The 26663-nt window shown below is 33.1% G+C and overlaps 1 protein-coding gene across 1 annotated transcript in view; it reads left to right on the top strand.

Moving 5' to 3' along the window:
- Positions 1-4072: 4072 nt before the first annotated feature.
- LOC123557973 (collagen alpha-3(VI) chain-like) overlaps positions 4073-26663 on the top strand; it is a 33171-nt gene continuing 10580 nt past the window's right edge. Inside the window, exons 1-11 of the mRNA XM_053544778.1 lie at positions 4073-4232; positions 5617-5883; positions 7022-7158; positions 7986-8145; positions 10177-10420; positions 11138-11284; positions 12512-12572; positions 13028-13121; positions 16282-16380; positions 16669-17226; positions 25091-25132. Coding sequence (XP_053400753.1) covers positions 4163-4232; positions 5617-5883; positions 7022-7158; positions 7986-8145; positions 10177-10420; positions 11138-11284; positions 12512-12572; positions 13028-13121; positions 16282-16380; positions 16669-17226; positions 25091-25132 — 1879 coding nt within the window. The 5' untranslated portion in view covers positions 4073-4162. The remainder of the gene's footprint in view (positions 4233-5616; positions 5884-7021; positions 7159-7985; positions 8146-10176; positions 10421-11137; positions 11285-12511; positions 12573-13027; positions 13122-16281; positions 16381-16668; positions 17227-25090; positions 25133-26663) is intronic.

Genomic DNA, 26663 nt, shown 5'->3' with positions numbered 1-26663 from the left:
GTTACTGTACATAAAGACCTTACAAGTGACTCTGGTGCTAGACAAAATTATAACAGTCAGCCATAATGTTTAGTTACATATTAAAGTTAAAGCCCTGATAATTTTATAAATATAGCCATGCCATGAAAGTGACTGATCAGGAATAGTTGAAACACATCTATTGTCAGCTTCAACCACTAATTTCTTACATGTAATGTCAAATCAGTCCATACATAAAACTTCTACAAGGCATAAATATTGTTTTTACTTGGAAAGAGACAGTTTTTTTTCCAAAGCTTTTCATGTTATATTTGCATACTGTTCACTTGGCCATTATTTCTGGATTCCTCACCATTTTGTACTGTTCTTGGCAAGTGACTGAAAACCACATAGTAAAATAAATAAACTTTAGATACATTTTGTTTTGAAAGTTTTGCCAGCAATTCAAACCTATTACTCATTTTATAGAAGTCTTTGTGCTAAATATATGTACTGAGCTAACTGCCCATGGCATTTTAATCTCACATTTCAGCCTTTTTCAGTATTGTTTTTCATTTTACAGATCAACCACTGAGGATTGTTTGGCTTGATGCAATGACCTTAAACAGTGAAATGATTTTACAGGAAGGTCTATACCCCACAAGCTGGATTTTATTGGGGTTTGTAAATTTCTTCATACATTTTTACAGTTTCTATGCTGCTATTCTAAGAAAGATAAATACATTAAAGTAGCATAAACATAAATGATCTATTTCATTCATAACATTTTAAGAGAAATGATTTTGATTATAGACCCATTCAACAAATATGTGTAATATATTAAGAAGTGAATAAGTAATGATATACAATAATTGAATATATCATGTATGTATTTTTTCATATTTTCAAAATTATTTTTACACTATTTGTGTTTACATTAAGTTTGATTGCATGAATTGTATGTCAAGTCTGTAGGAATCTTATCTAGTTTATGTATTCTTGAAAAGCTACTTTTTCTGCTTGAATACTGTAAGATTCTTGGATGAGTTTATACATATCAAATCTGCTTTCATTCAGCTTTTAACAAAAAGACTCTCTTAAGCTTAAAATGATGCTTTACAGTCTTATATTCTGTAACATAATACTAATCTTATTAAAATAAAATTTCAAATGTTGGTGAATTTTTGTTTTGCAGTGAAAGAACTATGAATATGTAAATGGAAATGAAACAGAAGGAATTAATATGTTCTACTGATCATCCAGCTGAAATCATGCCTGTGGAATAGAGTGCATGTCACAAATACTGATATGAGCAAATAACTCCATATTGCACAAATAAGGTCATGTTTCCTGCCCTCATGACCTGAAAAAGTTAAAATTCTAGTTCAAATTACATGTGTTTCAAGAAAAAGTAAAACTTAGTCAACTGTGAGAAATATTGGGTAAAAGTAGTGTTTGATGTCATGACAGCTGTGAAGTTGTTTGAGAAGCACTATCCTAATTGTTCTAACAATACAGAATTTAACTTATAAATTTTCCAAAACTGCATGCATGAAATACTAAGACATGTCTGTTGAAAGAATCCTAGTTGTTTCAAAACTACAACATGTGTGACATTAAAGCACAACCTTTGGAGGAAACATTTTTACAATAAAAACTGCCTTGCCAGTGTGAGTTTAGGAAGGATTTCTCCAGAAATGGCCATGACAGAAAACTACCAATATAGCAGAAAATATTTGTTACTGGCTGAATATAATATATCTTATTTCAAGAATTAATCATGTTAATCCATGGTTATAATTGTGTTAAAAGATATTTTTACATGACATGACCTTTGCAGAAATAGCTAATTTTTTTGCAAAACATTGTGAGTTGCCATGGTAACACAAATTTGACTTAAATTTAGATTTGTTTGATTATGTAAACAGCATGTGTCTTGTTTATGTTCTGCAAGAAAATATCTTTAATGTGCAACCATTCAATGCATCAACAAAACATCTCATAACACAAATCTGCCATAAAATGGCAGAATTGTAATGCAGGTAGGCATATCAGGAAAATATGTAGTTCTCAAAGACAAGTTATATTACATAAAATGATGTTTGTTTTTTATAAATGATCATAATTGACCATTTGTGGTGTAAAACAAATGTATACTGAACAGATGCTAAACGAATATTTTGATTCTTTCTGGAAAATTTACAAAAAACTACTATTTTAAGAAAATAGTGCATTGTTGCCATGGTAACATTAATTTAACTTTTAAATTATTTTGGATATCATCCTATGTAAACAACATCTTTCTTGTTTATATGTTATATATGTTAAGCTGTATTATGTTAGTGAATATATTTTCATATGTAATAATTGCATCAACAAAGCACTATGTTATTACACAAGCCTGCCTTAAAATGGCAATAGTTGTAACTGAGAGAGGTGTATCTGAAAATTATGTATTTCTCAAACCATATTACATTAATTTTCATTAATTAATGTCTACTCTCTTACTTTTAGATAAGAAAACAGACAGCTTTTGATGTAAATTTATGGAAAAACACTTCCAATATTCAATTTATTACAAAGAAATTGCCAAAAATGTTAATAGTATTTTTGTAAGAAAATACCACATTGTTGCCATGGTAATGTTAGTATTTTTGTAAGAAAATACCACATCGTTGCCATGGTAATGATTCACTGATCAGTATAGCTAAGTCTTTTGAAATTTTAGCAAACTCACAGTTGATAATAACAGTCTAATAATTATATCTTCTTGCCTGATTTTCTTTCTTACTGTTTAATAGATAAGGTGTCTATAATAATAAGATTAATATCCTTGTTTTTGGGATGTTGTCTAATTTGATATCAAATAAATTCTGTATCTTGTTCAAAAGAATGTCATAAAACAGTTGTCTGTAAACTGTTTGCACACTAGAAAAAGTTAATTGTGTATTTATTTCACATTCAATGTAATTTATTGCTAGATTCATCAAGAGACTGTTAAAAAAGAGGTTAAACAACAGTGTTGCTATAGAAACGATTTTTAGAACATAAATATTTTTATACTACATGAAAGAAAGAGACAAAAAGAAATACATTCCATTAATTGCATGTTGCTTTTGTTACTTTATCATGTATTTTATCTTGATATTATTTAAATATGGTGTCATTATTAAGATATACTGCCTCAATTTTGATACAGTTAGACAAAAACATGGTGTCTGAAAAGTGGTAATATCTCCATGACAACGACTGATAATTGTTGTCAAATTAAAGATTTTTATTTAGAATGGGTCAGTCTGTCAGATTAGCCCAAAACCCCATTTTTGACCAAAATTGCATTTGGACCCAAAATCTCATGCTCTGTCACATATCTGAGTATAAGGATAATAACGAAAACTATCTGACATCGAAAGAAAGAAAAATTATATAAAGTAATAGCAGAAAAATGAAGGAATCTTATTTTCTCTTACTTCCAAAAAGCGTTGCTTCAAATGTCCTGAGTAGTATATAAGATGACACTTATTGAAATGAGTATTGCACTACCAAGGATAAATAATAATCGCGCATTTAGCTCATGTTGGTGACAGCAATTTACATTCTTAGCTCTTAGTGTTATGGATATTTAGGTGTGGCCTTTTTCCAAAATTTATGAAATTTCTTTATTTTTAGTTTGAGTTTTAATCAATTTCTTCTTCCCCATTTTCAGTATTTCTTTATACAAAGAAAAGGTAGTATTGCGAGAAAGTCCGAAGAAAACATGAATATTCAAATGAGTGAAGACCTTTTTCAAAAATTAAAAACAAAATCTAATATTTTAGTGTCAGATATAATCAATTTCTTTATTCTACAATTTTCAGTACTTATTTTAACGACGAAAAAGTAGTACTGAGAGACAGCCCATAGAAAACAAACTTTTATATGAATAAATATCTGCAAGTTTTTGACAGTGACATTTCAGATAAGCTTTCAAACTTATGTCGGTGGTAGATTACATGGGGACATTATCACATATCAAACCCAAGTATGTCATTACTGTACTTAAAAGTTTAAAGGCAATAATATGTTGAGAATGAGACGTCTCTATAAGAAATCAGTCGTGAGATTTTCTTATCTGTTGATGACATATAGAACTTGATATTTAAAAGAGAGTCGACACATTTAAGGACACTTTATCTTTGAGAATAAAAACTCATATAGAAAAATAATGAATGGAATATTTCTATGTTTTCTAGCCATTGGTGCCGTTTTCTACAGTGTAAATGCTATTGATAAAGGTTTGTCAAATATATTGTTGTTTTTCCTTAGTGGACCGAATGTCTCATTCTCAACTAAATTGGTATAAATAGAAAACAATGTGTGCGTATAGGTCGATTTAAACATAATATCGTTTATTTCGTATATGTTTTTATTTGCATTTACATTTGGCGGTCATCTTTCTTCCTTAAGTTGCATTTAAAAGCTAACAATTTGTAAATTTTGAAGAAAAACATATTTCAGTTTACCTAGATATGTTTAATTTAGTAGGGCTGTTAAAATTGATCCTGGAGTGACTACGACTACATTTAACGTGATACTTTTTCGTGTTCCTCTTTCCAATCCTGCGTCTGTCTATATCATCAAAATGCCCAAATACTCGATAAAAGTATTTTATCCTGTGCTACCATTTAAGTAGTGTCTTAAGGATTGCACATTCAAAGTTGAGGATAAGAAATGTTATAGAGTAGAATATTATACGGAATACTTTTTAATCAGCAACTACCAATTATAAATGCGTACCTGTACGCCATCCATGCATTATACTTAGTGGAAAGTTTTCAACAATTAGTTGAAACAGTATATGTTTGAGCGGCCTATATAATTCTATCCCTAACTTGGCAGGGGGCTGATCGTTAAGTCATTTCTACAGTACTCTATATTTCACATAAAGCCAATGGAGCTTTAAATTGTAGGTTTAGGTAAACCTGGATTTACTAATTTAGATGTAATGAATTATATATTATGAGTAATTTCAGAATTCTGATTTTCCATCTGTAGCTATATTTTACTAGTTACATTAATGCCTGATATAATCTGCAAATAGAAATACTAAATAGGTTAACTAAACATCATTTCATTTCATTGTTACTGAATATCAAACACAGTTCTGTAAACGTTAAACGTAAAATACACAGATAAACAGAAGTTTGCGTTATCGTCTGTAGATAGTATTGTTATTTCAGCTATTTATATTATGACAGTTGTGTACAGAAAAAAACTGTAAGTTATGGGTACCGGTACTATGTATATATGTTATGCTCTTCAACATTCGAGAAAGCAGTAATATCTTTTAAGCTAAATGTTGCTTATGTTTTGCTGTTAAACAATTTCAAATTTTAAACGTTCCTCACCCCTTATTGGATGCTGTGGGTTGTTTTTGAAAAACTCTATGTGAAAGGTGTTTCAAAAACACATTTGTAACTTTACTAGTTTTAATTTCTTAGAAATAGAAAGAATCTATTTTCCACAAACATCCAGAAACGTTGCTAATTAATCTTTTGGTGACATGTGTTAACATTTGTACCAGCTTCTCCGCACGAAGAAAGAAAATTTGAAGCATGTATACCTTAGACAAAGTTAATGGTTTGTTAAACAATCACTTGTATTTTTTACATATTTCAGCATGCCCTTTCAAGCCTGTCGATATTGTCTTCGTTCTTGATGGTTCAGGCAGTGAGGGTCAAGCAAATTTCAATAAACAGCTTCAGTTTGTTTCGAACATAACCGAGCAGTTTGAAATTGGTGAGAATAATACCCGTGTCTCACTGGTCACGTTTGCTACCGGAACTCACAACGAATTCTACCTGAACCGGTACTACAATAAGACAGAGCTTCTGTCACACATAGCAAAGGCAGGGTATCCGGATGGGGAAACAAACACACATTTAGGTAAGTAACAGAGTGAACGTGCAACAATTGATTACATAATTATAAGCCACATTTCTTTAAGTTTTGATTTTAGCACGTTTGCGAGTCCATTCATCAGACTAGGTTTCGAGTGGGTTTTGGCGAAAGTAAAGCGGTCTAAACTTCAATGTAGAGGTTTTGTCATATACTGTTGAAGTGCGATACCTGATTGTATTTTAGGTTCAAGAATGTTTTAAATCTAGTACATACTTCTGCATTTTTTTTTTTATTATTCGTATCATTCTGTTTGTCCGCATATTTATTGGAGTAGTCTGTAAGCAGATATACATTGTATGCACACAGAATTCATTGAATACGTACAGGGACTAGTATTTATGTGACATATTTGTTTTAATATCTGTTTGTCATAAGGGGTAATTTCATGCACTACTTTTACAATACTGAAAATGATATTTTACGGGACTTAACATACATCGTAGTTTTGCATGTTCTGGGCATTTTACTAGATAGAATTTTATTTTTCAATTAAGAAAATACGGTCAACGAAACAGTGTCATAGCTTTGATTTCCACCTATGCTGAATTGAAAAATATGTTGCCATAAAGGATGTTATGGAAATAACTGATGTCTTTCTCACGTAAGCATCTATTTTTAAAGGATTTTTGCAAAGATGCAGATTAAATGCATAGGTTAGAACGTTTAGTTTTGAGAGATCTGCCAATGAACAACAGATCCGCAATTTGAAAGCTCATTTTATGCTGAAATAAAATAACCCTTGTGACTCAGTTTTATGAGATGTGGAATTCCTTCAAGTTTCAAATTTCAGTTTGATAATTGATCATTATAAAGAGGGTGACGTTTTCTCAATTAGTATATGGGTTGCTATTTATTCTTGAATATTATTTAAGCTCTGTTTAAGCCGGTGTAAGAGCCCCGCCCCTACCCCGTCAGTTTTTCCTCGGGAAAATAACCAGTTGCCTTTTAATCCCCGCCCCACCCTGGTTTTTTTTTCTCAGTCATCCGCCCGCACCGCCCCACCACCCCAATTACCGGTTGTTGTTTTTTCCAGGGGAAAAACTGACTGGGGAAATACTGACCGTTACACCGGGTCAAGATTACATTCTCATATGTATGTTTGACATTTCTGTTACACTTTCAGCAATCAATTATGTGCGTAGTCAGACACTGTCTCCGAGACATGGTGCTGAAAGAAATGTGACAAAGCTTGTCATCGTGTTGACGGATGGACGGTCGTTAGAACCAAGCTTGCTCGAGCGCTCTGTCCGTGATTTGAAGGTTTATATACATTTTAAACGTTTGTACGACAAGATGATAAGAAAGTTATTGAATAATGAATTTACGTAATTCACTAAAGATTCCCTAAGGGTTAAAATGCCATGAATTACTTTATTTTCTGGTCCTTTGTGATCATGATTGTGAAATATGCCTGTATGTTAGCGTTTCTCTGACTCAGTCAAACCGAATCTGTAGTTACCTTGTTTGGTTACTTTCTTATAAATTTTATTATTCGGTTATGTCTATCAGTGATTCAAGTGTTGCCATTTTCATTTACCAAGTATAACGATAGTGAGCAAAAGTATGGATTTTTCCAGAAACCATTAATATGACACAAAGGTAAATTGTCATCCGCAATTTAAAAATACATTTTTATATCAAAAATCAACTGTAGAATATAACAGACAGGTGTTTTGCAACTTGTTTAAAAGTTAAGGAATTTGTTTGCGTCAGACACGGATTGCCGCGATCTGTAGCCCTGTAGCCTGAAATTTTGCAAACACTTCATAGATGCAAACAATTACCTCTTATACTTATCTTCCTCACAAGAATTAAACAATATAGTTTGATTAGAAGGATCATGATCTCAAGTTCGTTGGAAGTTCATTAACACACTTATCAAGTGCAGATTGAATGTTTAAAGTTAATTGCTTAGTACAATAAATGTTCATTGTAATTTTTGGGAAAACATCCTCCAGAAGTATGTGTTCAATATCTACGAGACACTATTATTGTTGCATAGTAGTTTAAAGTGAAACAGCTTACAAACGAAATGTAAGTCCGTTGAGATTTGAGAAATACACTTGACACTATTAGTTTTGTTTTAGAGAAATCCACTTGTCACTACAATAGCCGTTGGAATAGGAAGCTCAGTAGATCCAAAAGAACTGCAAATGATTGCCAGTGACTCAAACCACACTTTCCAAGTCAGCTCGTTTGATGCTCTCCACACCATTCAAAACGAACTCACTGACACTGCATGTAATGGTAAATATTTTATCATGCAGGAAAATAAACTAAATAAACTGAATCAGAAACTGGGATAGAGAATTCAAGATGATGATTTTACGTCCTGCAGGATAAAACACACTTACCTGTCCATGCAGTTAAGTACGCATAAATACTTAATTAAAAGTATTGTCTAAGTGCTAGACAGCTAATAAAATAGTGAATATAATTTTCAAATTGTAACAATATTCGTTTAAAAATCTATATCTCAAACATAATGCCTGAAAGTATTAAACTAAACAAATGCTATAACTATAAACCTAGGGATCCTATTACTGATTTTCTACCACAAACAATATTTCCAAGTTTCCCATGCGTCGTAAATATATTATGAAAACAAAAAACCCATCTGAATAGCAAAGTAACTTTAATATAACAAACAACGATAAATAACATTGTAAACGTCGTATTACAAATTCTTGCATGCAAACAAGCCTTTCCATGGTTAATGTCATGTTTGTAATAACGAAAAAATGAAAAGGATCATTTCAGAAAACATTGAATACATACTTTAGCTAGTGTCGTTGATTTGGATGCCCCTGTTATGGATAACATGTTGACCGTTTCAAAAACGGAATAGTAGCTGAAAATTGTACGGGAATCGTAGTAAAGTAACCATCTATAAAAAATACATTTATTCATCAGGCCATGTCTCTTTAATGCAAGAATAGACATATACACGTCTGCAGAAGTCATTGAAATATATTGATGACCCGACCCAGCAACAATCCCGCGGGCTACTGAAATCGTTAAGGTAGTTCTGCACGTTTGATATACCGGAAGTGATGGCGTAACGTCATTTATCCGGAAAACGTAGAATAATGCCTGGATTCGGCGTACGGAAACGAAAATCAGTTTATGAATTAAGGACAACCAGTGAATAAATGTATTAAAATGGCACTGTTTCTATCTTTCTACAGTTAAAATATGATATTAAAACATCTAACACGTTAAATAATTCAAAATAATGTCTTAAAATTAGCTTGAAATAGACGGTTCACTTTAATGATAGCCAAATATCTCAAAAATAAACTCACGGACCTATACATTTTATTTCACGATATTATAGGCCATACGTTTATTTACGACTGTGAGAAGTTTCATTAGAATCTACATTGTAGAAAAAATTCTATTCGCGAAAAAGTTATAAAAGTTGCGTTTTTCCCATAGACTCCCATTATGAAAAATTGCGTGAGGTCAAACTTTTTCAAATCAGTCTAGCAAAAAATCATGCACACGACCCTATCTTTTTTATTTGCTGAATTTTCTTAGTACATTCCGCAGTTTTGAAAAATCAGAGTTTAATCAAATTCTACATTGTAGAAAATTTTTTGATCCTAACGTGCAGAACTACCTTAAAGCATGAAATAAAGAACGTTTATGATACCCGCACAAACGAAGTGTTGGGAAGGATATAGTCGGTCGGTCTGTCGGTCCGTTGGTTTTCATGGTTTCTGGACAATAACTCTTGTGGTACACAGGTGTAACATCATACAGCTCATGTTCGACTTTGTTTACGAACAATCATTTTGTGACGTAGTTATGCTCCCTTTCCAACTTTAAATTTGCCAAACTCATGGTTTCCGGACAATGACTTATGAAAGGCTTGACATATTTAAATATTTTTGATAAACGGGTTTAATATTATAAAATATAGGTCAAGTTCGACTTTGGCAATAAACCACCATTTTTTGACGTAGTTATTATCCCTTTCCAACTTAAACTTTGCCAAACAAATGGTTTCCGGACAAAAAAACTTCAAGTTAAACAACTTAAATTGCACTTTCTTGTAGTCATTGTTTTCTTATTGTTGCCTTACTTCTGCGACAAGCCCGTATTGTGGGGGTATTATTCGTCACTCCTGGGACAGTTATTGATAGCAGGTTAAGCGGACCTACACGGAAAAAGAAAATACATGTTTGAGTCCAATAGAGAATTTCATTTTATCGATGTATTCCTGTTCAACCTCACATTTTCCCTAAATTCAACGAGACACATTTTGATTTTCAGCTTGTAACAACATCCAGTCCGATGTTTGTTTCGTCATTGACTCCTCTGGTAGTGAAGGTGGTGTTAATTTCCACAAACAGCTGGAGTTTGTAAATATGGTTGTTAATGAATTTTCGTTCGAAGATGGCACACAGACACGTGTCTGTCTTATCACATTTGCTAATGACGCACGATATGAACTGCATCTGAATAACAACCGTGACAAGGAAACTATCATGGCAAATGTTCTAAAAGTACCATGGAGGTAAGTATTGCGTTTTAGGTAAAGAAAAAAATGCTCATGTTAAATTCGGATGTTACACATGATCATAAATAAGATCCTATTTGATTTAAGACAGAACTGATTAACTACAAATATATTTCAATACCTTGAGTATCTTTACACGACCTTTTGTTTACTTTGTAAACGTTTTGGTAGTTTCATTCACTCATTTGTATATAAGGGTCGATTTTAGATACATTGTAAGGAGAAAAAAAAATAGTCAAAATCAAATCAAAATGTACCAAAATGTTTAAAATACATAAAGCTAACAATAAATATAGTAGACGTTCACGCGTCAAATATTGGTTTGGTAAACTGTCATAATACTTATCGAAGTCATTAAATTGTGAAATGAACGACAAAATAGTATCGGAAAATCCATGAATCATGTGTAACTTGCCGATCCTATTCTATCGTTTAAGAACTCCGAAAAATATCAACTCATTTCTTATTATATTTCTTAATGTTATATTATAAATTGCACAGGTTTTGATGCATTTTACATTAAAATCAGTTTCCCGGTCACTCTGTTCGCCTGACAGAACAACTGCATCTAAGAAACGTTCCCTCTGACTATACGCGGACGTCGTCAAAACAGCGGTCCGTTATCACTAAACAGTGTTGTCGTAATTATCTATGGAAAAGAATAGAGCGAATGTAAATATTTTTCTGTAAATGTTGATCCATTTCAATTTGTAGCAATGGTGAAACGATGACGAACACCGGTCTCGATGCTGTTCGATCTGAGTTACATCGCAGTCATGGAAATAGAGTAGTAATTGTGTTAACAGACGGACGGTCGACTGAACCAGATAGGACAAAGCACTCAGCAGATCATTTGCACAGGTTTGAAGTCTTATATTCATTCAAATGGTTAGAGCCCCTACTGGGGCCACGACCATGCCTTCTCATAAGACACCAGAACATTTTTTTTCAGTAAGTAGACTCGAGAGTGATTAAAATAAGCTTAAAGTTTTCATCACAGTCGAGTTAAAATACATTTGAATACAGGAATTGCAGAAAACATTACATAAACAGCAAATGACAGTTCTGGGCTACATTTCTCTACAAACTGATTCAGAAGTAGTTTTCATTTTCATTTGAACAAGACTTACAGCAAGGGTTGACCCCTATGCATTTATGTTATACTGCATCTTTTAAACATTTCCCGTCTGAGGAAACGCTTTCGCAGAATTTTAATATGTCTTCAATTTAATTTATGTCTCTAAGTGTGAAATGACAAGATGTTATACCCACTAAATCAAGCATTTCAAAATCTACTACAAGGTTCTCTAAGATGAGGAATAGTGTAAACTTTAGGGTGGACAAGGCTAAACGTACATGATAGCCTTTTTTAAATTTTGATAATAGGTAAGTCATATTAGATGCTATTCATTAAGCTCAGATGGTCTGTTGTGCTCACTCTCATGAAGGCTTTTCAAATATGATACGGAGAACATCTTTTAGAAATAATTTTACGAACATTATTTTTACTTTTTAAGGTCACTAGTACATTATGCTTTATCTTGGAGCAAAAAGAGAGTTTAGAGCCGACTATTCAAAATAGCAGCTCATATCAACTAGATATCAGTGGCGGATAAGTCGTTTAGTTTTAGGGGATATCATATCATAACATAAGAGTATTAATATAAAGAAAATAATATTCAACAATATTTGCTAAACGCAGGATAAACAAACAAAGAAACAAGTCTTTACAAAACACAGTGTTCTGTCACAAGAAAAGCGTTGAAATGTGATGTTTTAATGTTCTTGCCTATATAACAGTAAAGTTGTACCATTTTAATGTAAATCCTAATGCAGTTCCGTGGATGTCGTAAGTATAAAAAATTAACTTTAACCTTTTAATGTTTCTACTGGAAGCTTAAAACGACGCTCAGCATTTGTAAAACTAGTGTAACAATATCAACATGGGCTTCCCTGGTATATTTACAGGTGATCTGTATATGCATTTTTTTCTTTGTCTACTTAAACTTTCCTGAAACAAATTCAAGAAACTGCATAATTCGTGTTTAAAACAATTTATATTTACATCTTGTATTTGAATAATTGTAGAGCCGGCATTGAGACATTTGTCGTAGGGATTGGTAACAATGTGGATAATAATGAATTAAAGGTGAATTAATAAATACTGTTCGGTTGTTTCTCCTGAACTCTACCCAGAAGCAGACACAAACTTAAAGTTCAGACTTTTATGAATGTTACACTTCTTTCAGTGCTTTCTCCTCTACAAGATCATACAGTGTTGACTGATGTTTATTTGAATCATACAAATTTTAAAATCAGACGTTCCATATGCATCAATGATAAGCAGAATTTGTTTTAATTTATATTTACTAATGAACATTTTAGTACAGAAATTTAAATTTTGTAGTTATTTTATGAACTTAAATTTGATTCTTGTATTGTGGAAGCATTGCAAACATATCAAATTTCTTGTATTTATACACATATTAAAACGTTTCAAAATAAAACGCATAACCATGTTTTTAAAATTAGTACATTCATGGTTTTAGATACTTGCTTCTGATAATAAGAATGTGTTAAAAGTTGGTACATTTGTATGTTTAGGTTATTGCTTCTGATAACGACCACGTGTTTAAAGTTAGTACATTCGATCAGCTTGCACAAATCCACCAAGATGTTGTCGACAAAATCTGCGCAAGTATGTTCAGAAACATTGCCTAAGAACACATCAGTCTATGAGCATAACACATACTTTTTAGCTCGACTATTCATAGAATAGTGAGCTATTGCACTCATCCATGCGTCGGCGTCGGCGTCCGCGTCCGCGTCCCGATTTTGGTTAAGGTTTTGTATGTAAGCTGGTATCTCAGTAACCACTTGTGGGAATGAATTGAAACTTCACACACTTATTCACTGTGACAAACTGACTTACACTGCACAGGTTCCATAACTCTATTTTGCTTTTTTACAAAATTATGCCCCTTTTTCGACTTAGAAATTTTTGGTTAAGGTTTTGTATGTAAGCTGGTAACTCAGTAACCACTTGTGGGAATGGATTGAAACTTCACACACTGATTCACTGTGATGAACTGATCTACATTGCACAGGTTCCATAACTCTATTTTGCTTTTTTACAAAATTATGTCCCTTTTTCGACTTAGAAATTTTTGGTTAAGGTTTTGTATGTAAGCTGGTATCTCAGTACTTACTAATGGGAATGGATTGAAACTTCACATACTTGTTCACTATCATGATCTGACATGCACTAAGCAAGTCCCATAACTCTACTCTCTTTTTTTTCAAAATTATGCTCCTTTTTCGACTTAGCAGTTTTTGGTTAAATTTTTGTATGTAATCTGATATCTCAGTATCCACTAATTGGAATGGATTGAAACTTCACACACTTGTTCACTGTCATGATCTAACATGCACTGTGAAGGTCCCATAACTCTACTTGGCATTTTTACAAAATTATGCCCCTTTGACTTAGCAGTTTTTGTATGTAAGCTGGTATCTCAGTATCCACAAATTGGAAAGGATTGAAACTTCACACACTTGTTCACTGTCATGATATGACATGCAGTACAGAGGTTCAATAACTCTACTTTGCATTTTACAAAATTATGCCCCTTTTTCAACTTTTGTATTCATTCAATTGACAAGGCTGTTGAATAGTCGAGCGTTGCTGTCCTCCGACAGCTCTTGTTTATCTATTCAGTAACAGGAATCTGTCAGCAAACTATATAACGTGATATCAGATCGTATACAAGTCAGTTCAAAAATAATATTATTACGTAGGTAAATTTCCTATAAGTTTTTGCATACCCCGGCTAAATTAGCAGAACACAGAACAGCATGTATTATTTTAGCGAACGAAATAGGATTTTGCTTTAACGATTTTATTAAAGGAGTTAAGCGGTAAATCATATTAAATGGCTAATGTCATACATCACATATCGATAACCAATTCTTGTATTAGAAATTTCATGCATTAAATCGCAAGAAACATAAGGAAAACTTTTCACACAAAATATACTCCGTAATAGTCCAGATCCATAATTTTGCATACATACGATGCTCGATATAGCATATGTACTATAAATATGTATTACAGTGTTAGGAAAATGTATAAATTGTTCCTTACCTGCTTTTCTTTCTTCCTTGCAAACTTTGATTTTCTGATCAATATTTGAATATATATTTTTATAACGTAGATTATTGTTTCATGAAGACCACATACATTTATTAACTATCACAAAAACGGTCTTTAAGAACCGTATAGTGGTTGTGAAATGTCTCCCCGTCCTTGGACTCAATGTTGTAATATTTTCTGGTATTTCGGGATCGTCCAATTCATTCTTAGCCCGGGGAGCATGAGGGGTTTTGCACAGTTTATTACCTCTCATGAACAACTCAATAAAGCCGACTTTGCTGTTATGTTGCTTGGTTGCGTTATTTGCTTCACAGATTTTATAACTTACCTAATTAATGTGATATTATTCTTTGATAATAGCAGTCGAATTGAATTAAGAATACATCAGTCACAAGCGAAATGAACTATATGTTTCTTGGTGTTTAATTCTTTATGTTTCTGTAGTTATATTTAGAACTTGATAAATAATGTCAAATAACGGTCATTTTAAATTATTTAACTCAGCTAAAGATATACATAGAGCAAAAACGTTTGTTTTAAAAAAATGATACCGTTCAATGCGGTATTAATCTAGCCGACATAGCGGTATGCGAAAAAAAAATGAATTAAGAAACAGTAAATTTTGAAATGACCAGTGCAAGGATACAAAAAACACAAACGATAAAGATATATCTGACGTATTTATCGAATTCGGGGAAAAAACTTCCAATGTTATATCATTGATATAAATATAATGTATGAACTTACCATTAATATGAATATCAGCTACTACCACATTTCAATATAATTTATACGTAGCACTTCGCATAACATTCCTTGTGTTTCATCATAGTAGGATCACAATTTTCGGTATGTTCACATGTCATCACCATACTTCTATTGAGTTCGCTATGTTCTGTAAATATAAACTTAAAGGCGTATGCTAGGACTCTCTGTTAATGAGGTGGGCGAAATCTTTCCCAATAATAGAATTTCTTAAATATGCAATAAAAGTCAAAGGTCACCAGTACTGAAAAATAATTATGTGACCTTGAAATGGCATTTCCTCAAAAAATGCTGTTTTCAAGGGCAGATAACTCTTTTTCAGTAGTGGTGACCTATGACATTTATTACGCATCTTTGTTTCCTGGATGATTGTCCTTCAATATCCAAAGTTTGAAGAAATTCTATTATTGGGAAAACATTCGCCCATCTCTTATACAGAGACTGCTATCGTACGTCTTTAAATGTCCATTGCATGGTTTATGTTTTGTCTTTCATATCACATACATGTTGCACACATAACTGAAAGATAAAATCTGTGAAAAGATCCTTTTGAAGCATAAACTGCAACCAAGGAAACATAATAGCAGACTCGGTTGGACTGGGTCTTTCCATGATAGGTAATGAAATGTGCAACGCCTCTCACGCCCCCTAGCACCGGCTTAAGCGGAATTCTGTTTTAGTAAAACAGAATGTTCTCCATGATCCCAAAGTATTGGAATGTAAAAACAATGAGTTCCAGTACGGGAAGACATTTCACAGCATTAACTGGATGTTTATGCAACTCAGATCAGTTACATTAAACAATTAAACATTCAGGCCATAATTGTTTGAAGTATCATCAGTGCTGTAATGTTATGTTATCTCATTAACGAATACCATACTAATAATAGATATATGTTTTGTTTTATATATAATATCATCATATATTCTTTTAATTCAGCTGCTAACAGGGTAACAACAACAACATCCACCACCACAACTACTTCTACTACAACAACAACAACAACAACTACACTGCCTCCTACAACAACAAAAGCAGGTCAGTTTTAACATTGACTAATCAGTTGGCAAACCAATCAATACTTCAGACAATTTTTAAAAAATGTTATTTCTACTTCAAAATATTTAATACCACATTAAAGTATCCATTATATCGTATTTCAGTAACGTTTAAATAGATGAAAAATCTTCAAAGTTGAAAACAGGGAGAATGCATACTAATTTAGCTTGTTCCTGTTTAGAAAGTTGTGTTTTAACATATCAAATACACTAAAGCTATATTGTGAACAAATGCAGATATTACAGACATTTCTTTGTTGTATTTCAGCTTGCGGCCTCAAGCCAGCAGATATCGTCTTCGTGCTGGATTCATCCGACAGTGAAGGTGCTGACAACTTCAAGACAGAGGTGGAGTTCGTATATGACTTTGCCGCCCAATTTTCAATTGGTACTAATAACGTCCAGTTCAGTGTCGTCACTTTCTCTTCTGGTGTCCGTAATGATTTCTTCTTTAACAAGTACAATTCCAGAAACGCCGTTCTTCATGCTATACGTAACATTCAGTATATGGGACAAGGGACGAATACATCCGGTGCTTTGAATTTTGTGCGGACACAAACTCTACTTCCAGCAAACGGTGCGAGGACAAATTCCTCCAAGTTTGTTATAGTCATCACCGACGGACGATCTGACAACCAGGATCAAACCAAACACGAAGCAAACCTTCTACACAGACAAGCGGAGGTTCTCTCTGTGGGTATTGGGCCGGGTGTCGACCAAACAGAGGTGGCCAAAATCGCTTCGAACCATCATGTTGTAACAGTGAATAGTTTTCATTTGCTTAAAACTATTAAGAAGCAATTAACTGATCTAGCTTGTGAGTCGGGTTAATGTAATGTAATAAAAAGTTTGGCAAGTATAATGTCATTGTCTTGGAGTCCTGTAAACTTTATATTTCCAGTTTTAAATTCAAGGTAAGATTCATCTATCGCATGAACATGTTACTGAATGTACCTTAACACAATGTATGTCCGACACGTCCAGACATAACGCATATCATTTTGTCATTTGAAAGGAAACAGTATATTATGACAAATCATAATCAGATCGATAAATCTATCAAAAATAGCAACAGACTTAATATAGGAATGCCTCTTCGTAAAGTCAGTCAAAAAACCCGACAGTTTTGCACATTTTACCAATTCATATGTTGTACCATTTGAGCCTGAACTTCGATTCATGTGTGCGAATTAAGATATGCGTGCAAATAGTAAATATTACATGCGCGTTTGCATTTTATACCTTCACGCGTAAACATCGTAAGTGCATATGTACGCGTACATGTATAACATTACACGCAGACGTTTATATTTGCGCGGCGCGTGTAACGTATAGATGGGGGAACGATAATATGTACGTGCGCGTAATAAAAACGTATACATAAAAAATTATACAAATTGTAAATGCACACGTAACGAAATATGTAGGTGAACGCATAATGCACGTCCACTTACATTTACGCGTAAGCCTATATATTTACAAGTGTCCGTATATTTTAAATGTAAGCGTACGTACAGTAGACCTTTTGACCAAAATGGTAGGGTTTCATGACTTGGCAACATAACACTTAAACCTATAAGCACTTAATAATTAGTGATTAAATGGGTGTTAAATGGATCGTAGGGTGATTTTAATGTATATCAGTGTGTACATTTTAAATGACTTAGCTTTAAATATATATGTGTGTGTTTATATCTTTATGTGCCGCCAACGCGTTAAAACGAAATTATGAAAGCTTGACAACGAAACAAAACTTATTACGCAACAGAAAGAAACTTCGAGGATTCTCCCGTGTCTTTTGTCAGTGCTAGAAACACACTTTGTCCCGGGGTGTAAGATGATTAATGTGCTGTAATTAATGAATGAACGCGTAAATTGGTATGCTACTATAATAAAACAGTGCTTAAAATCGTTATATTTTTATTTCTTCTATTAACTGAAGAATTCTATATGCAAGAAAAAGAATCTAAACAGAGTCTCTTTACCGCCTGAACAGTTACCTTCTAGCCAAATAACTTCCGCTTCTTCAACAAAAAACGATTCTTATACCATATGTCATATGTAGTTCCCCATATCCTGCTGAAAACAGTAGGTATATGTGAGCGGTATGTGGATACGAAGATACAGTATCAAGAAACTGAACTGCAAGAAAAACGGGAAAAGAAAATCGGACAGGGAGAGGGACAGGGGTGTGAGGATGGAATGTGGATTATGGGGTGATGGGTGTGGTATGTCGATGAGGGTCTATAAGAGCTGAAATAAGACTTTTCTCGAAACACATCACAATTAGTCTTAATAGTCATAAATCGATTGTATAAGTTATAAAATGATGTTTCCAATGCAAAGTATTCATTAAATTTGAAAAAAAAATTGAATTTTGACCATATTTTGAGTAGACGCGCCTATTTCTGCAGCAATTTCTGCAATAGAAAGGCCAATATTTTGTCTCCAGAATGTGTGAAAATGCACAAAATGCATCCATTTGAGTCATATTTATGACGGAATGAATAATATTTCAGAATCAAAGTGAAAAATAATGCATACAGGTGAAACTTTTACCAAAATTTACAATGAAGCGATCATAGATCCTAAATTTAGCACAGAAAATGGGTAGGGGTGGCCTCACTTAAATGTCTATATTTCTCTAAAATCTCGAATTTTCACAATGAAACTTGTTAACATGTTCGGTATTACATCTTTCTTGAAAATAGACATGAAAATGTTATGAAATTTGATAAAAAAAAATATTTCTTATAGGTTATAATGTAGTAATTCGGTCAAAAATGTGCTTCCGTGGTATAGTCGATAGAAGTCCCTAATAAATAGATTCTAATTTTTCCATTTTTCGCGCATTTGCGCGTAAATCGGGGCCAAATGGGCATTATTTCACTCGTGGAATGAATTTTACGTAAAATAGGACACTTTTCATGCTAATTTTCGCATGTTTTCGAGTTGTTTACTTGAAAACGAAAGTAGGGTGTTTATTCTGCGGACCGCTTTCTGAAATGCGGCAATATGAGGGTACCTGACTTCAGTTGACTTGCATTTCACTGCATACGATTCAATAACCCTTTTCCTTTTCGTTTTCTTGAAGCAAATGTATGTATATCTTGTGGAAAATAGGTCTACGACGGAGTGAAAATCTAGAAACTGTAACAAAATTGTTCTGAAGTAGCTGAATTTTATATGAAACAAAGAACAGTTTCTTTTATTGGTATATATCCTCTAGAAACGTATTTGAAAGTAAAACAAAAAGTTACAAAGGAAGAGACGGGTAGGGGGATTAGGGATACCAAGATGGTATGTGGGCGACAGGAAATTAATGAGAAATAATAAGAATATAATAACAATATAAAGAAACTGAAGTGAAAGTATAAATACGGGGTAAGGAGCATCCCTGTGACCTTGGTTAGAACCACACACTTATAATACAATAAGGATCTTCATTAAGTTGTACTGAGTCAGTGTGTAAAGCTATAAAGCCGTAGTTATTATATTTTTTTCTTAGAGCAAGGAAATATAAAATACCAGAAATAAACCTTTACCCTTAAATCTATAGGGACCTTCCTTTTGTGGTACTTAATCCTTGTATATGTTTGAAAGCCGTAGCTGTTATCCTTGATGAGTCAAAGTTCGGAAACCATTTCACCCTCCGGGTCACTGTAGCCTTAACGTTTAACCTATTGGCCTCAAAAACAATAGGGATTCTTAAACATAGACAAAAATGCCATTTTGATGAAAAAAAATTAAACAAACAAAACTGTATTCGAAAATGAAAAACCGAATTTGATTGCCGAAAATACATAATTATACTCGTATTAAAGACTTTGAAGTATAATGCGGAAAAAATCAATTAATTACTTAGAAGGCATTGTATTCAAGATAAGGTCACAAACTGTGATAAAACCAGAAAACATCAAATTGAAACAAATATCTCAAGTCTGGAATAAAACGGCAAGCAAATGATAGAATGCACTTAACATAACTGATCCATGCACAAATACAGGCTGAATTCAACAATCATTTTCATCTTCTAAAGCAATACGATTTCAATAGATATGTGTTCACAATGTTGTTTCTACTGACACAAACATTATCTTATGAATCTATCTCACGGGAAATATTCTACATGTATTTGTAAATCACACAGATAAATCTTAGTCCACTTATTTAGAGAATGCACCTTCGCACGAAATATCTGGAAATATACAGAACAGAAACTAAATAACAATATTACAACGTTAGATACTACTATTATAAACTTGCTGTATTTTATTATTTTTTTGTGGGTTTTTTTTTGGCCTTTCTGTGTACTCTGACACCATCAGCCTGATGAACATGGTTATCTTTGCAACGAATGGGCTCAATAATTGGAAACAAAATGATACATGTCAGCCAATGGCATACGTTTCCAGAAAAGTATTCAATATTAATAAAAGGTCAAATTGAGTATAAATGGAAAAAAAAATGGAAAAGGACAAGAGAGTCGCGAAAACATTTTTGTGCAGGATATAATATAATCACATTACGTTTTAACTAACGAAGGCCCGCAACTCAGAAGTACTCGGTTTCAATACAAATACAGTTTTGTTTCTTTTTTATCCTTGCCAGCTTTCGCGTTTCGGACAAGTCAATGGTATTTCAGCAAATTACTTGTTTCGTATCGATTAGATCATTCTCTCACTATTACTACTTAAACGTTCTTAACAGATAATTATTTTTCTTTCAGAAAGTTGTTTAGACTTACTGGGCAAAATGACATTCATAAGTCCACAAGAGATGTTTAAGAAGGAATGTTATCAGAGAGATACAGTCATTTAGAAAAATAATTGTTATATTAATGTCCCATGTTAATTACCATAAATTATGTACAGAAGTACATAAGGTCATTTATGCAAAATTTAACAGTTCTTCTTTGCTAAAATAATGATAATGATTTTTATTGTCGGACGTTTAATTATAAAGTTTCGATTAATGTATCATATATTTTCACAATAGCTAATATAGCAAGGCGTATATTCTACAATTTATAATGCATGAAAACAAAGATATAATATGTAATGGATACAAGAACTTGCTCTACAAGATTATTATAAAACTTAAGCAAAAGAAACGATGGTCTGTATCATGGATATATAAAAAGTTAAATCCTGAAAAAATTGTTAATTTAAAATCACTGATATAAAATACCCGCATTTGTTAAAAAAACTGATCCGTTAAATCTAGTGATAGCAGGAGAATGCTACCTCTTGTTTCATTTTTTTCATTTCATTTTCTTCATTTTTGTCTCAGTTTCCATGAGTTTAAAAAAATAAGGTCCGCTTCAAAAGGTATATTTCAAAAAATATTCGTAATTCCCCATATTCGTTGCTCGTTAACGTCATGATATAAAAGTATTCAACTGGAGAAAGGTACGTATAGAAACATTTAACTTGAAGGTAACTGTGTAAGCGGTACCAAGGCTCTGCCATGTTACCACAAAAGAGTTACCTAAAAGCCGGTTATTTCCATCCGTACCTTTAAGGTAATAGAGTACCTCCTTTTTGAAGAGTATTCAATTCCTACCATAAACCTACTTTGACTGCAATTTTCAGAGGGGCGTAGGTTCAAGCCCCACTGGGACCAATTTGTTTTCTCCATATTTTCCTTTTTTCTAGTAAGTTTTTACTTCTTTCAAGACTTATTATGGATGTATTATACAAAAGTGGAAACTTTTCATTTTATAACCGATTTCTTGCTGTTCAAAGTGAATTTACCTCTGAATCAGGAGAGTTAGACATCTTTAAAATACTGAGTTGCATGCGGTAAACGTTCTCTATTTTGCTTTCATTCTTTAGATTACATATTGTGGAAGAAATGCAGGTAGGTTTTACTTCTGCCCCAAGGTTATTTTTGAATGAAGTGAGCAACATTCAAAACAGACCCACAGGATTAGACCTTAATTTTTCAATGTTGGAGTTAGAATTTTGTCTCATTAAATCTGTTTACTCGAGGCACCCTAAAAAATATTATATCTGCAGTTTTATTTTGTGTTTTATAACTGTTTAACAATAGTTCGATGTTTCTTTTATCAAAATTAATGCTGTAATAAATTCTCTGCAAACGTTTTAGATAGTGGCAATCACATAGAAATTTGTCTCTACTTGAGCTTGAGGAAATACCATAAATTATACAAAATTTATACACAAAAAAAACGGCACGGTAAAAGGTGTTTTAAAAGTTGCAACACAGTGCAAAACATGGTCAACTTTAAGAATATACCAAGCAAATGCCATTTTTAAAACATAACTATTAGGGGTCCAATACCTAAACAAGTGATATATTCTTTTTTCTTGTATGTCGTATTCTTCGATTAATGGAAGAAATAAAATAAATGAACGTTTTTCCTTAAAGACACGCCACAGAATAACTGTATTCTATTGTATTTCCATACTGGTAATTATACATGATTTGCATGAAAAGAATGAGAGATAAAAGTAACCACTAACAAATTGACAGTGACATATATTAGGTCAAGACAATATGTTTAATGTGTAGCAATATGCACAGTATTTGATAAATTAAGCTGAATTATGAGCACACTTTGTTTCTACAGGGTAAGGTAGTTATCTATCTATGTTTTTGAATCTATACTGAAAAGAGATTGACTAAACAGGTTTGCAGATGAAATTGTAAATGCACTTTAATATAGGGATGGCTTAAATTGTCATCATGCAATATATATGTATTGTACCAGTATTACCAGAATGATATTCACGAAGTTCATGTTCCCACAATAGGTCATTAGGTTGTGGTGGGTCTTTAAGCACTATTCAATTATAGTAGCTTATAAATTTACATATTTACTCGTAAATTATAGCACGTGAGTCATCTTACACCCCGGAGTGTAAGACGCTTTTTTTCTAGCACCAGCAAGAACATGGGAAATCCCTGCCTGGCATACAAGAAATACAAGTTACTGTATTTGTTGCTTATAATTAACTTAGTGAAAATAATAAAAAAATTCTGAACATACTTATATATAAACAAATAATAAGCGGGGTTACCCACGGGCCTCCAAAAAGAGTCTTTGGTGTAGGGTATGTAACCCCTAGACAGTCTTGATATGATGATTATTAGTTCGTCATGTTTTTTCCAATATATTTGGTAAAAACCATAATTTGTCTTTTTGATAAAGCAATTTGTTATATACATTTACTACTTCTTAGTATATGTTGTGCATTCGCTAGTTTGTGCTGTCCAATTAATAGCTCGTCATGTACATCTACCTGTATGTCAGGTACATTTCTTAGTTTGTGTTGTACATTTACTAGTTAATGCTGTCCTATCAATAGCTCGTCATTTGCTTTTCCCAACAAGTTTGGTATATATCATAATTTGTTATGAAGATAAAACAGTAGATAATTTGTTATGTAGATAAAACAATTTGTTATATACATTTACTAATTGTGTCCGGTACATTACTTAATGCATATTGTGCATTCGCTAGTTTGCAGATGTGTTCATACGGTGGTGCACATGGAACCTTCAATGCTACACTAGTGTGTAATTCCATGAAAAGCGGTGTATGGTCCCCAGTTAAAATAATGGGTTTGCCCTAAACGAGAAAACAATGAGCAGAACTAAACAAACTGGAATTTAGAAAGGGGATCTAAGGTTATGGAGCCTGCATATCACAGGAACTGCCAAAAGACAAAATTAAAAAGCAGGCGCCATATCCAAGGGGTGATTATACAATACCCAAAGCTATAAAAGCGGGAGTATTGGAACCACCCAGGCCAAAATGCTCATGTTCAGAAACTAAACAGTACCAATAACACGACATAAAAGTCGTGCTGAACGATCTGAGAAGATTGAAATATAACAGCCCTAATTGAATGTACGGGGAGACTTTTTACGGCCGCCACACGGCACAAACAACGCTGCTGTGATAATAAATAGAAAAAGTGGAAACTCCACAGCGGAAACCGAGTCTGCAATTTTCACTGTTTGCCTTGTTCTCGGTGCTTCCGAGGGATCTATTTTCCAGATTTTATGCTACACTGTGGTAAACTTACAATTCTTCACCATGTCTGTTATATATATGTATTATATTTATTGATGATATGAATAAAAGTGGTTCCTGGAAGGGGTGAATGTGCTCTCTCGTACGCATGAACAGTTGGCAGAAATATTCTCCATTTTAAATTTTAAGTTTAAGACATGTGAGCCCACGCATCCTCCTTCTGACTGCAGAATGCAGCACATCACTATGCAAAATAAGGTTACCATAGTGTACATCTCTCATTATGGCAGAAGAGGGCGCTTTTATCTTCGTGCTAGCAACACGATCAAGGATAAATAATAATCGCGCATTTAATGACTGATGACACACTCATATTGGTGACAACAATTTGCCTTCTTAGCTCTTAGTGTTATAACTATTCAGATGTTCCCCTTTTCTAAAATTTAAAAAGTTTCTTTATTTGTAGTTTTAGCCAATTTCTCTATTCATATATTAAACAATTACTGTACTTGAAGTTTTTGCACAGTGTCATTTTGGAGATGAAACGTCTCTATAAGGAATCAGTCGTGAGATTTCCTTATCAGTTAATGGCATGTAGAACTTGATATTTGAAAGAGTGTCGACAAATTTGAGGATGAAAACTCATATACAACAATAATGAATGGAATATTTCTGTGTTTTCTAGCCATTGGCACAGTTTGCTACAGTGTCAATGCTATTGATAAAGGTTTGTCGCGTTTTTTTCTAGTGGATCGAATGCCTCATTCTCAACTTAATTGGTATTCGTAGGAAACAAATGTGGCCGTACCGGTCGACAAATTTGATACAAGTTGATACAAAGCCTATATAACGTTTACATTGTTTATGTTTTTTTTTATTTTCATTTGCAGTTGGCGGTCATCTTTGTTCTGCATATTGAACTGCAACAATGTTAACTTGCACTTAAAGACTTAAAAGCTGAACAGCTTGTAAATGTGAAAGAAAAACACTTCTGTTGACCTAGATATCTTAATTTACTCGAAGGTAAAATGTACAATGAGGTGACTACTTTCCAAGTTTGCGTCTGTCTATACTGTTTTCATCTATATGTCCAAATACACTTAAGGATTGCACATTTAAACTTAAGAAATTTTATGTCACGGAATAATATACGAATTTTGGAGTAAACAAGCAGCTACCAATTACAAATCTATGAATACATGTGCGCAATCCGTGTATCATACTTTTTTGAACATGATGATGATTTAACAGAAGTTCGCGTTATCGTTTGTAGGTGATAATTGTCAGTTCACCTATTTATAGGGGATGAAAATCCCCGAGACGGTAACGTCCGTATATAGTTATTCGTCTTTGTTGTTTGCATATACAGAGGCAATTTTTTCGATGTTTTCCGGTTCCGGTTTATGTACACACCGCTGACTGGTTGTCTGCATGAACATCCGAGCACCCCGAATCAGTCACAGAAATTCGTAAACCGCGCAAATATGAGTATTTTGCTTCTTTTTTCGTAATGAAAACTATACATGCAACTGAAAAACACTTTTAAAACAGTAAGGAAGTGAAAAGGCCGTCAAGTTTCTGCGTGGAGTGCAAACAAACAAATAAAAATTCCAAAAGCCAGTGCGAGAACGCGGTGAATGACGTCACCGTCACGGCTTCTCGTAAATTTTGCAAAGTATGATATTCGCTGTAAAAGGTATGATGACTCTAAATGTAAACTGTTTAGAGCGAAGTTTCACTTTCTTTTGAGTGTTGAATATTTCTTTGTAAATGAATATATGTAAAAGATAAATCCCCATGCTAGGCGGTGCCTTAATTCATATTATGTAATACCTTTAATATGTAAGTTGTATACAACATATACTTTAAATTTGTACACTTATAAGGTATGTATGTTATGCATTTGAACATGTGAGGAAATAATAGTATCTGTGTATGCAAGTGTTGATATGTCTTGTCGTAAACACTTCCAACTTTTATAACGATTCTTACAACATGCTGCACTCTGTTGGTTGTTTCTGGACAAACCTGTGCGAACGGAGAGAGGTATCTCATAAAACACATTTACACTAGAATTATTTTAATTTTAAGCAATGAAATAAATCTGTTTCATATTAACGTAAAATGTTGCCAGTTAATAATGGTTAATTAGTATTTTAACATTTTGCATCAGCTTCTTCACACGAAAAAATAAAATCAATTTGAATTTGAAGCATACCTACTATAGACAAATGTTTTGTGAGACAACACCTTTTCTT

This window comes from Mercenaria mercenaria, chromosome 5 (genome assembly GCF_021730395.1).
Source record: "Mercenaria mercenaria strain notata chromosome 5, MADL_Memer_1, whole genome shotgun sequence".
NCBI classification, from domain to species: domain Eukaryota; kingdom Metazoa; phylum Mollusca; class Bivalvia; order Venerida; family Veneridae; genus Mercenaria; species Mercenaria mercenaria.
The sequence above is the reverse complement of the archived record's forward strand: the minus strand, read 5'-3'. Positions and strand labels throughout refer to the sequence as shown.